The 13,991-nt window shown below is 33.4% G+C and overlaps 1 protein-coding gene across 3 annotated transcripts; it reads right to left on the bottom strand.

The window, feature by feature from the left end:
• Window positions 1-2,212: 2,212 nt before the first annotated feature.
• On the bottom strand, window positions 2,213-13,584 carry LOC107925641 (ubiquitin C-terminal hydrolase 12). 3 transcript variants are annotated; one of them, XM_041114398.1, is made up of 32 exons: window positions 13,353-13,584; window positions 13,003-13,066; window positions 12,656-12,803; window positions 12,394-12,551; window positions 10,813-11,078; window positions 10,503-10,721; window positions 10,307-10,415; window positions 10,097-10,212; window positions 9,702-9,800; window positions 8,958-9,067; window positions 8,726-8,800; window positions 8,147-8,225; window positions 7,906-8,052; window positions 7,712-7,792; window positions 7,507-7,626; window positions 6,935-7,057; window positions 6,504-6,581; window positions 6,337-6,425; window positions 6,151-6,259; window positions 5,988-6,056; window positions 5,808-5,918; window positions 5,262-5,317; window positions 4,989-5,166; window positions 4,796-4,897; window positions 4,621-4,692; window positions 4,228-4,293; window positions 3,994-4,059; window positions 3,482-3,568; window positions 3,238-3,354; window positions 2,963-3,082; window positions 2,765-2,848; window positions 2,213-2,652 (listed from the first exon to the last, which is right to left on the bottom strand). In XM_041114398.1, exons 1-32 carry the CDS (start codon window positions 13,380-13,382, stop codon window positions 2,611-2,613), a joined length of 3,390 nt encoding a protein of 1,129 aa, XP_040970332.1. In that variant the 5' UTR covers window positions 13,383-13,584; the 3' UTR covers window positions 2,213-2,610. The 3 variants fall into 3 exon arrangements, with proteins under 3 accessions (XP_040970332.1, XP_016711841.2, XP_040970336.1); XM_016856352.2 differs by having other exon boundaries at window positions 2,963-3,037; XM_041114402.1 differs by lacking the exon at window positions 3,482-3,568 and having other exon boundaries at window positions 2,963-3,037.
• Window positions 13,585-13,991: the final 407 nt, after the last annotated feature.

Raw genomic sequence — 13,991 nt, 5'->3', positions numbered from 1 at the left:
TTCCACATTTTATCCACTCTAGTCCTTATGTACAAAACTAACAATTAAACTTTACAATCCAGTCCTTTTCTATGATCTAAGCTTAAACTCTATCACTTTAACATCAATTTCTTTAAGAAATCAACAATAGCAACTTTAAAAAACTTTAACAATTTTGCAAATTGGTACGTGGGCTAGCTAAATCAAACTCTCATGACTTTAAAAGCATAAAAATTACAAGAAAATGACTTAATTGAGCACCTAATATTGGCTGAAAGTTTGAAGCTTCAAAAGGGTTTTTTCTTTCTTTCAAATTTGGTAAGAAGAAGAAGAAGTGTGAAAAGATGACATTTTTATGTCAACTAAAAACCTATAACAATAAGACTTTTACTATTTAGTCCCTATGCCTAAATTAACTCTTAATTCAACAAAATCAACGAACCAAACTTTAATATACTTTCATACCAATTCCGTAAATATTCATATTTAATATTTATGGACTCAAAATTTACGGAGATGAGGTTCCAAAACCTCCTTTTTTGGCACCATTAAAATCAGGTTGTTACATGGCTATAGTCAAGACAAAATGGTTCTAAAGTACCAGGTTTTTTTTATCAAAATAATACAAAAAAGTTTAATTATAAAAATGAGATACATTGTAGATTAATTACAAAAATGGGGTGTTTTTTTACAGTAAAATTGGATGCCGCCAATGTGACAGGCGACACCAGCTATAAAAATAATATTTTAATAAAATAAAATAAATAATAATATTTTAATGTAAAAAGGGGTGAAGCCAAATTGTCAGGGAACCCCTTCTTTCCCTCACTTATAGTTCTTTTTTTTTAATTTAGGGTTGTTTAATTTTGAATTTCATACATATATTTTATGGAAATTAGAAGCTAGTCCTTTTATTATCATTTATCGTAATTTAATCTTTGTATGTTTTCGAATTTAAGTTAGTCAAATTATTTAATACTATTAAAATTAATCATTAAATTACTTACTTCAATATCAACGGTTAATCAAATTCATAAGAGGTTAATAAAATAATCAATTCAATAATTTATATATGAAAAATTAGAAAATTTTGATAACTTTATGTTTTTTTTGTTTTCTATAATTATACAATGTCTTAGTATTTGCTAAGTTTGTTTTAAAGGTTTAATTATGAATTTTTATCTCTTTACTTTATAAAAAATTCAGAAATTAGTCCCTTTAATTTGTTAAAATTTAATCATTGCACTTTACTAAAACTAATTCAATTGTCGATAAAAACATATAAAATTGAATAATTGATTCTTTTCTAATTTATCACATATAAATTGTTGAATTGATGATTTTATTAATTATGATAATAAAAGGACTAACTTCTAATTTCCATAAAATAGAGGCATAAATTTCAAAATTATACCACAACCACCCCAAATTAAAAATATATATTATTTTTTAATTTTTATTAAAATATTATTTTTTTATAGCTAGTACCGCCTAACACATTGACAGTACCCAAATTTTCGTAATTAATCTACAATCTATCTATTTTTGTAATTATTTTTTGTATTATTTTAATAATGCAAAAAATAAAGGAGAGATCATCACCGTTCACTTTGGCATTAGCAACTAATGTGAAAACATTAGTGCATATGATCTCTATTATCGAACAATCTCTATTTTCACTAGTAACCTTGCTTTGTAAGCAAGGGAGAAAAATAATGAAGAACGTCACATAAAGAAATCAAACATCACGAATTGCCAGCCAAGAGATGTCGGATTAAATCCGAAACCTGAAACCACTCGAACAGTCAGAGATCAGCCACCAACGGCGGCAAGCCCAGATCAACAACTGGATCGGAAGGTTGAAACAAACCAAAACAAGTTGCATTTGTAGGCTTTGGCACCGCCCAACCATCCACCATCCGTAGCCGCAGCGAAACTCTCATCCTGAAGTAGGGTACATCACCAGCAACAAAGCACCACACCCAGCCCTCAGCAAAACCCAGCTCAGAAGAGAGAATAGCCCAAAACGTTCCAAATCGTTAGTTCCGATGCTATTAGCATTGAATCTATCCAAAAGAACCGCCGAAACCACAAATCATAGTGGGGATTATTATTCAAAGAGGAAGGGAGCATGGAAAAGAGAATATAGGACAAGGAGAGGTACAGCCAACCACCGGCAGCTGGTCGTTGGCCGGCAAAGGGAGTGCAAAGGAAGAAAAGGTTAACTCATATGTGCAACCAACTATACCCGATATATATCAGGTCCAAAATCTTCATATGTGCTGAAATTACACGAGCTGTGTACAAAAAGAAAGACAGCAGTAACCTCTCAGGTCGAGGATGGGCGTTCAGGTGCCTTCCTAAAAATGAGAAACATAGAAAAGCAATATAGCACAAGACTAGGCATATATCAACAGTGGGAAAACAATACATCAAAGAAAATCTTCCCTCCCCCATCCACATGAAAACTATATATATATCCTATAAAACTAACAATCAAGTCCTACATAAATTCTCTCCAAGCAAGCTTCAACTGTTTCCTCCAATGTATTCTTCTCCAAGTATCTACAATGCCATCACTTGGAAGGATCTCCACATCGACTGATTTGCTACTGTATAACTAGCTTTCTACTAGTTGTATATTTTAACTGGTTTCTCAAATGTGTTACGGTTCTGCAATAGTTGTATGCAACTTACAATTAGACACATCCAATACGGAGAACATAAGTAAAAAAGTACAATACACATAACTCGTAGGGAACTAGAGTCAACAATATTGTAGTACCTGATTAACATAAGTCCTTCTAGGAGAGGTATCAGAATGCTCTAAACCAAGGTATTGCTCCCAAGCCCCATAAACATCTCTTCTCTGAAGTGTATGCACAAATAAATTAAAACACCAGTATCCAAATAAAAATAGAAATTCTATAATATAGGTGATCATCTGTGAAGACAGAAACACAGTGAAGAAACCAAGATATACCTGAAAACGTTTGAAGACAATGTCAGAGTCTTGTAGATACTCTGGTTGGCCCAATGACATAAATGCAAACTTCCACTGAACAACGAGATAGGAAAAACAACAGGAGAGGGGAGTCAAAACCTGATTTCAGGGTCCCATATATACATAATGGCTTGTAAGGGAATGAAAGGCATTGTGAAAATGAGAATAAAAATGGTAAATTTGTAGGTTCACTGGGGGGAAAGTGAAATGAAAGAAGGGAATGGCAAAGATGAGTAAGAAAAGTATGAAAACACCTTGGAGAACTCTTCATCAGAAACTTGCAATTTCTTTTGTATCCGCAATTTAACTTCCGCTAGAGTTTCACCTTCATGAATGACCAAGAAAAAGGGCTCACCAAAATTTTGCACTTGCTGTTAAAAGAAAAAAGAGTATAAATCTTAGAACATGCAAATAATGTAGAATAGCTGGACATTCCAGCCAATATCTCAAAAGTCAAAACAGATCATGAATATTAATCAATTCATCCATCTTGTATACAATCTGGTTCTGGGCAGTCTCTTTATTAAAGTGGTAGACATGAATCAATCGATTATTGGGACCAAGATTCTTTTCTTCTTCTGGGACCTGGGATTTTACATAAATGAAGTTAGATCTGTTAATAGATTATGCAGACATCTCTTAAGAAATGACCAGAGATACTTATTCTATCGTGAACAAACTCGTAAGAAATTTTGCTTAGCACCATAACTACATGAAAATACTCTAAAAACAACATAACCCAAATGTAAACATGAAAAGAAGTTATAATGACACGATACAGATTTTTAGAATACCCTACTCACTATATAATCTACCAGCTTTTGTAACCAGAACTTGTTCCAATATGAATGTTACTTTTCTTCAATAGCCATTCTTGAAAAAATAAGGTACAAACAATAGAATGTTACTTATACTTTCGATGAACCACTAGAAAAGCTATACCCACATAATTTTAAAAAAGAACAGTCCTCATCTATTTACTTCAACAGGATGGAAAAGGGAAAACTTGCCTCTTCTGCACGCAATGTCCAATACTGATCATTTATGTTCTCAATCTTTTCACTGGGTGGAAAGATCTGGAGAAAAGAAAAAACACGAGATGAAACAATGAGTCACATAAGAAACACACATACTTATCTGCCATCCCATTTGGATGCTTCAAATTCAACTGTCTAGAATAACTCTAGATTAAATTTATATACAATCTAAATTGTAACTAGCAATCAGATTTCAACCATTTCTACCTTGTAGATCTTGTGATAGAAGACTTCAAGCAATCTAAGCTCTGCATTAGGATGTGACAACTCCACCTGTTTCATAGTGCAAGAATAGAAAAGCAAAGCTGTAGTCAGTATGAACTTCAAGTTGCATGGGAAGTCTATAAAGATAATACACCTCGAATGGGAGATTATGCATTAACATATGATAGATAGAATCTTCCATATGATATGAAAATAAGCAAAGATTCTGGCCGGTTCTCATATTCAAACAATGGCCACTTTTCCTCTAATAAAAGGAGACTAGAAAATGATTTTCATTGCAAAAACAGAGCTAGAAGAGCCCATCATCTTTAATAACACTATCCATCTTTAGGCTTCAAGTATTTAGAATATAGAACAATAGTATCCAAAACATACCTTAGTCTTAAGTTCATCAATCACATCTCCAACAGTGCTCTGTTTGGGCAATCTAATATTATGAATTACCACCTAAAAATCATGATAAATGTTGTTACACAAAAGGCCCATAAACAATGTAAGATCATAAAAGAAAGAGGTAACCGGGAAGAGTAGATACAAATTCTGTACTTACTTCATCCTTAGTAGCATGATGGAAAGCAACTTTCAGGTTTTTCAGACCTTGCAATTCTGGCAAAGGGATATCCAGAACTTCATAATACAAAATGTCAGAAGTCTGAAAATTAAGAAACACAAGTGATCAGTCAATATAAATTTTGCATAGAAGGAAGAGACATAGCAAGGATTTCAAAACCCATATGTGCTACCTGATTATAGTGGATCAACATTTCTGACAGAGTCTCTACTCCTCGGTATTTAATAGGTTGAGACTTAGGTTGTTGGGAGTAGCAGTTGTGAGATGTGAGCCTGATTTTGGATGGATCATCCAAGCCAATTTTGTGAGCCACTCTTTCCACAACATCATCATAAGTATGTATCTTTGACCTTGAATGTTAAAGAGGAAACGAAGTATAAGTATCTGACAACTACGTAATAATTCTTGTACTTTCTGAACAGTAATTTGCATTAGAAGTACTTACAACTCTAGACAGAAATCATCTTCCTTTGGTCTCTCCAGAGAACGAAAATGAACAATCTAAGCAGGCATCAAATCACAAAAACTTAATTGAGGTGCAAGAATCCAAACACAAATTGAAGAATAAAAGTTGTCACAGGCAATTCTCAGAAACAATCTAAAACCTTTTGCCTATAGAAGCTATGTTGTTAGGTTCAATGCAGTTTCTTCAAAAAGTTAAATAGAAACAGCCATCAATATGGTATTCCTTTTTTTCCTTTTATGATCAACAATTAATTAACATCCTGAAAGAATGAAGGTACCATGTCAATGTAGAGAATATTACTAGAACTGAGTATAAAATATAGGCATCTTCTCTCCTCTCTGGTACTATATCTACATATTGCTTTATAAAACTAATACCAGGGTGCAAATGGTGGACCTCCAATGCCTCACAGGAAGGACAGAGGGTATAATATAAACATTTATCAGCCTCCCAGAACAAATCAGTAAACATAAACCTGAGAAATACCAATAAAATATTCAGCAAGTCTCCACATACTAATGGTACCTGACGATTGTGCACGTACTCCAGAAATGAAGGCACATCTGGATATTGGCATGCTTCTTCACTTGCAATTGGAAGAGACTTCTGAAAGCATATAATATCCCCATCTTCAATCTGCAAGCAAAGATGGTATCACTGGCAATTTACATTGAAAAAAGATATATGTCCCAAAGCAAAATATACCTGACTTAACCGGAATGAACATCTTTTATCAAGATGCTCACACATCACACAAGGCTCAAACTTTATTTCCTAAAAGATACGAAAATCAACAAGTAAGATAATTTGATCAAGAAATTTTAGTTAAGCGTCAATGCATTGCAGACATATTTAAGGAGTAACAAACCTCATAAAGTTCAATTTCTTCATCAGGAGCAAAGCCAGCCATTTGATTTAGCTTGGTTATATTTTCTATTGGCTTGCCAGAAAGTTTTACCAAGAGCCTACCAACATAACTGCAATGGAACAACGTGCAATGTCAGAAAGTATGAGAAACATGAAATACAGAAGATAAATAGGAAAGTGTAAATACCGTAATTCTCCTTTCTCAGCGTCATAAAGCTTGAAGAAAAGCATAATATCTTCCCTAGTTTTGTCAGGTGGAGGAACAGGCCGTAAATCCTGAAGTTATCCACAAAATGAGACAAAAACAAGGTACCATCTGAAAACTTAAAACAATGATCAACAAAACAACATTACCGGTCCACGCCCAACTTCCAAGAACAGTTTTAGTTCTGCATTATGAGCCTTATTTGACATATCCCTCAACTGTCCAACCTAAAACAACCAAATAGAAGCTGCTTAAATAATAGGTATAATAATCCAAAAAAACTAGGACAAACAGTGCTCCTCATCAACTACTGCATCCATAAAATTGGTTCACCTTTGTTTAAATGAATGCATCTCGGAAAAATTCCTATCATAAACTTCTCCAAAGAATAAAAAATTGCTAAAAGAACCGTTTAAATTAACATAATTCTATAAATTTAGCCAAAGCTTTTGAATCAACATCTATTATTCCCACTCCCATGTAAATCGCCAGCACTGGTCCCCTTCTATTAGATACCTCAGCATTGAGAAGCAAAGTTAAGGAAATATAAACAGGAAGACAAGAAAGTATAACTACTTACAGGCTGAGCCTCCTCCTGAGGGGTTAAAGGTCGATTTGGACGATATGTATGGTTCTGCCTCTTAGCCCAAATCCAGTAACGTTGATATTGCACTGGTATGCCAAACTCTTTTGCAAGTTCCTCCTGGAAACCAGCCGAATTAAACATTTAAAGGAAAATGATAACATCATAAACCCATAACAACAAATTGCAAAGACAGAAAGAAAGTCGTTTGCTCATTAGGACAGTAGGAAAAAGTAAGAAGGATGCTAAGACATATGTATAGCACATAATATATAAATTTATGGAATGTCAACACAAATGCCATCTGCTCATCCACATGACAAATATTGAAACACCAAGCTCCCCAAAAATTACCCTCTAGCACCACTATCCCCAAAAGATCTATCAAAATAACTCAAGTCCATATTCTCAGATTTCAATAAATATTTCAGAAATGTGCTGTTTGACAATCAGAATTATGATGTTGAACTTTGAGTCCAAAGAATAGATAGCAAGGTCATCACTCAACAACCACAACAATCAGATGAGATATTTTGTTTCAATTGCATATTATAAGTTATAAGTGGTACCTTAAATTCATTGAAAGGTGTCTGCTTCTGAATACGGAAACTCCTAACTTTGTCATGATCCACAAGATCAAAATATATGTCCTTTCCAATCTGTTCTAGAAGATCTTCGTCTCTTGCAACCTAAATGCATTAATGGTATTTACTAATGCGAAGATGAAAAGCAAAAATAGCTAAAAATGCCAAAACCTTAATTGCAATATATAACCTTTATAATAGTATAAAGGTGAGCCTGTGCTTTATATCTCCTTTTATCGTCCTCCTCTTCCTGTTCTCTCTTTAACCTTACCTGAGAAATTAGAAATTAAATCATTACTCCAGATCTACAACATCTATGTTAATAGAAGCATAAAGACAAAAGTTAGAGCTTTCATATCAGTTGCAAGTAAATGGAGATATTACCTTCAAATGTTCAGCAATGTCCTTCTCATCAACATTGCAAACTATTTTGTCCTTATCACTTTCACGTATATAAACAAGCATGTATGCATTTGAGTATTTTGTAAATTTGAAAGGTGTGTTATTGAAGCCAGGATTTGTCTGTGGCAACTGTTGAATCAACAGATAAAGGCAAAAATTCAAATAAATTGACATACTGTACACAAATAGACAGGGTTTTTAAAGTGGAATATAGAAACATTACCTCTTCCTCACCACCATACTGCTCTTCCAATGCCCTCTTCATATCTTCTTTCGTTACCCGTTCGTCATCAAATTTATACCTGACAAAACAGAGGTCGATTAAAGGGTTCCCCCATCTTAAAGTAAAAAATTAATTAAAACCAATATTAAATGGAAAAGTACTTGAAAGGCCAAAATATTTTTGGATGTGATGACATATAATACACTGAGATCAACGATGAAAACCAAAACTAAACTCCAAACAAAGCATTGCTAGAAGACAGTACTAATTTGAACAACTGAGAAATGCCTGAGCTAAACACAAGTCATTCATATATTAAGTGCAAGTCTCAAAACCACACCAACTTCTGGAATAACTATAGAGTATGATAATGTTAATATTTCAATGTAGAAAAAGGAGCATTGAAATTTCATGCTAAACAGTATCATTAAATACTAAAACTAATCACAGATAACATATTTTAAGCCAATCACACCATTCTCTAAGAATCGTTTTTCAATTCAAGAAAAATAGGAACCCATAGAAGCACGTGAGATTGTGATCATATTAGTCAACTATCAATGCAAAAATGCTGCTCACCATTGGTCAGAAAGGGTCGGCCTGATAAAAGCATAATAATGTCCACCATGTACTCCTCCACTATGAACTAAGACACTGTAAAACAAAACAGTACATTGAAAAGATTTGCGGGGAAGCAAGGTAGTAAAGCAGGGAAACAACTTGTACAAAGTATTACCAACTTGCCTCAGTTAGGAACGGATTAGAAGTACTAGTGGAGTGATTTATATAAAAAATCCCTAGACAATAATACCTGTGGAGAGTGTAAAGGTTGCGAACACTCGTATCAGCATCAGGTGATAGATACTTCCGATCTTCTCTATCAAGGTCAAGCTGAAGAGGAAATTCATAGCGGTCGTTTATCTAGAAAATGGCAGCAACTGTTAATCCAAATAGCCCATGCTATCATGCATAGTATCTAAATTCACATGAAAAACACAACACCCACTTAAAGAAACAGTTCCATTCCCACAGTTAAAAGGACATGATCACTGGGAATCAGTTTCCAAACAGTGATTGGCAAATTTTTAAACAAGATCAGACAGTAATAGTAATTCCAGTCATGAAAAGCAAAACATACTAAGTAAAGATAAAGCAACAACATAAAAGTTTTAAGAAAATATATCTATTTATATACTTTCACTCATGAACAGGAGCAATATGATCGCGGCATGTTATGATTTCAAATATAAAGAAGATTTTATCAATGTTTTCCAAAATACCTCACAACATGATTAATCAATATTGAAGAAAGGGGATCTGAAGACTTAACAGGGGGAAAAAAAGAAAAGTTCTATTAAACATAGAGATTAGAATTTGAGTACATAGATTGGATTTGGCGCAGCAGGGCAAGGAACCAGTAGAATTATTTTTCTAGCATATCACATTACATAGACCAAAGCCTTGAAATATTTTATAAATAAATACTAAAATATGAGTAACAAAAGCACCCCAACTATCTAACATCTTCAGAAGTAAACTGATTTCCAACACTGACCTTTACCATTGTATCCCGCATAAAATCATACTCAAAACGCTTTAGCTGAAGCTGAAGAACAGGGGGAAAGTCAATAAATAAGACACCTTTCTTCGCATCCTGAAATGAGCAACAGATTTTGGCACATAATTACAATATGTTATTTGAACTTAAATTAATCTGATTACCCAAGTTTGTGCCAGTAGAATATGGCCTGGCTTAAAGTAACTTGATGAGTTAAACCTTCAATCCATATTTCAAACCCCCAGGAAAGAAATTTCATCACAGATAAAGTTCAACCATAGAACAAATTGCCAAAACTTTCTTTATGCAATATTCTGACAATAAATGGGTCATTTATAAAAAAAATTCTAGCCCAGTTCTCACCACCTCAAGTGGAAAAAAATGTAACTGACCTGTAAGCCATGTTCTTCAGCATGATATTTATTGTCACCCTCAAGGCGCTCAACTTCCACATACTTATCAAAAGAAGCATAAACATCCCGACATCCTTTGACGTCAAGCTGAAGGTCTGGAACAAATATACACACTCACTATTTGCTTTTATGGGATACATTCAGCATTCCAAATTAATATTGTTATAAACATCAGTAACAAATAAATACCATAAAATGATTCCTTTCTTGTAGACTTGTAATCCACGTTGATGCATTCAATATAATTCATATGGTGACCCTCAAACAACTTCTGTATTGTCCCCTCTACAACAGTTCCCTGAAAAAATAAAAGGGGAACAATCAATAACATGATTTTATATGCGTATAACGGGGAGTATTAAAAAAAAGAATTCAAAGTGAGTACCTTCATTTTATCTTCAAGCTTTTCACACAAGACTCTGTTGAGTTCTTGTACATCATGTTGCATGAAGGAATCATATGTATCCCATCCAAAAGATTTGGTCAACTCCTTTGTTGCAACACTAGTGTCATTATATTGAAGCTTGTAAAATAAACTCTGCAGAGCCAAAGGAATGCTTCCTATAGGCATGTCATTTTCAGTTGTTGGCATGTGGTACACAGCCTGAATTAAAACATTGAAAATACATGTTTCACTCCAATTAAAGTAAGAACACAAGAACAATCCAAATTGAATGGAAAAACAAGAGACACACCTTTCTGAAGTATGGTATATGGTATAGGGTCTGCAGAAGCGAGTTCATGTAACAAGTTGCTCCTTGGTTCTTAAGTCCAACAAAACCAGTCTCTTTCTTTGAGTCATATGACCAATAATCCAATATCTTACGGACAACAACCTCAGCTTCAACAACAACAGTATCATTCACAATATACCCTTTACTAGGGTCATAAAGATCACTGAGAGGCATAAATGGTGTGAAACCCCAATCACTCTCTCTTGCATTGAACTGGTGTTGAGTGTCTGCAAATGAAAGCCAAAAGCAAGACACTAGATAAGTTTGGATGAACTTTACTATTGAATTAGGAATGACAAGAGGAATCTTCAATATCACAGAGGTTTCTTCCTTCCAGCAATATATCAAATACATACACTAAACACCCAACTGCTTGCAATAAACATAACAAAAATGATCTGACAAATAAAGGGCATCATCTAATCACCCTATCGTGAAAAAAAAATCAATTTCAGATAACATTGGAAATTAATCCTTTCATACTGATTCTGCTCATCAAAATTATCCATGGACATATTTCTTTTTCAATTCTACAATATTACTTGATTTCAATAAAATAGGAATGACAAAAATCTGTTGGCCGTTCAAGAAACAGATGGGGCATAAGATGAATCATGTCAACATTTAATAAAGCATAATGATGTGGACCATGTTGATCTAAAATAAAACAAAAAAGGAAGTGGATCATGTCAACCTAAAATAAAACAAAAAAGATGTGGCCAAAACTAGAATATGAGCAAAAACAAGCAAAACATATACTAGAATTGTCACTAAAAACACAACTCCCAGTTAAATCACCTTGAAAATAGAATGCATAAAAATATAGAATAAGGAAATATTACAAAAAATATCCTGTTCACTCTATTTGGACCAGAATGCTTGTGGGAGAAATTAATATTGAAAAAGGGTATAAATAAATAAAGTTATATCCTGTTCGTAACTAACTAGCTGTCTGAAAATCTAAAATTAAATCAATATAAGGTTGTAATATATAGACAGAATATCAAAAAATAATATATTGAGAAAAAAATGTTTTGAGAACCGCTAAAATAGTCAATATCATCAAAAAGAATATCCTAACATCCAGAGCACTAAATCAGTTTTGATTACCACAAACTTCTAATTTTGATCAAAACCTCCCTAATTTTGAAATTTTATATATGTTACAACAGATTCTCGTAAACATCATATTTCCTTTCAAACCAAGTCTTCCCAAAATCCAAGTCCGATAAATAATTGGATGAACCAAATCATGAATCTCCTATTTTCATTCCTTAGCCCAGCTACAAAAAAGCATGGTTGTAACTATGTCCACAATCTGAACCATCACCTACCGTGAAAAAGCTAATGAATGAACACTACATAAGAAACACAATTGAGCATTGACTACCGGCACAAGAAACAATTTCTTTCCAGGCAATGCAAGATTGCATTAAAGTGAAACCTCCATGTATAGGAATGAAAAGTGTAGGAAATGCAATAAAGGCTGCTGTTATAAATTACTAATGAAAAACACCAAACCTAATAACAGTAAGAATATACCCTTTCTTATTGAATACTCGTGATGGACTTGATTAACCACCGCCAAGCTAAATTGAGCATATCTACTCCAACCATATGGCAATGCAGAAGAATCCGCAACATCTAGGTACATTGACAAGTGGTCCACATTGTTTCCCTTTGGAAAAATTAGTATCCGCCTGCAGAGAAGAATCAGCACAACATCCAAAAAATCAATAACATGAGAGATTGCACCTGACCAACCAAACATATTCCAATAACAACAAAGAAATTCCCACTTTACCATTTATAACCACCAACAACAAATATATCTGAATAGTGCTTCTTGGTGTTCAGCCTAGAAAAATTCTCAATTGTCCAAGTGAATTTCATTGATTGAGGTTCCTCCACTTGCTGATTCTCATTTGTATTAGCAGGCTCGACTTGAGAAACTAAAATTAAGCAAAATCATGAAATCAACAAAAAAAGAAATAAACTTAAAACCCTAACAACCTAACTAATCAATTTATTATTCCATAATCACACCATAATTACAAACAAAACCGAACTCTGGATCAACTTAAGATTGTCAGAAAAATAATTCGAATTACAGTATACTAAAAGAATTCTAGAAGGAATAAAAACACAAACCTTCCATTGGCTGAGGTCCTTCAACAATATCCGTATGCGGCACGAGCATCTCGTCGTCTTCTTGCTGTTACAAAATCCAAATTTCCAAAATATCAAAGCACTGATCAACCTAAACCTAACCCTAACGCTCTCAACTAAAACCCTAATTATTACACCCTGAATACATTAAGAAAAACACTATCAATCCCACGAAATCCACGTCCAAATTAATCACTTATCAATTGAAAAACATAACAGAAAAAGAGAATTTCAGGAAAAAAATTCTTTAAGCATTTCCACCAAGACAAAAAAATCAAAGAAAAATATCGAAGTGTTTAATCAAAGTGAAGAGAGGGAAGAATGGTGCGTACATCTACCGGCGGAGTAGTCATCAAAGTCATGAGTGCGGACGTGGGCCGTCGATCATAAAACGAAGAAATCAGAAAAAAGAAGAAAAAAAAGAAAAATATGAATTAAAGAGCAAGATCAAATTGAAAAAAAAAGACAGAAAGAAAAGGAATTTTTTATGAAAGAAAGAAGGAAGAGAGAAGCAGAGTAAAAGGCATAGAGAACTGAGGTTTCAGTAAACAAAAATTAAAGGAGTCTTTACAGTTTTACTTCAATGGGAGGGTTAATATTGACATTTCATATTCATAGAAAAAGGTGATTTTGGAAAATGCAAAAATGAAGTGGGGTGCAAGGGATGACAACAAACAAATTGGAAAAAGACACGTGGAAAACTAGTTGGAAGTTGCGCGGATTACTGACGTGGCCGAAAAGTTGATGTAAAAGAAAAAGAAAAGTTTGTATATAATTTCAGGTTATAATTATTACTTTTCAAGAAGAGAATAGGAAAATTAGATTTTTGCTATTGATTTTTAATTTTCTTTTTCTGAAAAATTTTATAATTAATTAAAAATATTAAGAATGAGGTGAAATTATAATTATATATAATTTTTTCTCATGTAAAATGTATCTAATAATAAAACTCTCTATTATCTAACTGTTTG

This window comes from Gossypium hirsutum, chromosome A01 (genome assembly GCF_007990345.1).
Source record: "Gossypium hirsutum isolate 1008001.06 chromosome A01, Gossypium_hirsutum_v2.1, whole genome shotgun sequence".
NCBI lineage: Eukaryota > Viridiplantae > Streptophyta > Magnoliopsida > Malvales > Malvaceae > Gossypium > Gossypium hirsutum.
The sequence above is the reverse complement of the archived record's forward strand: the minus strand, read 5'-3'. Positions and strand labels throughout refer to the sequence as shown.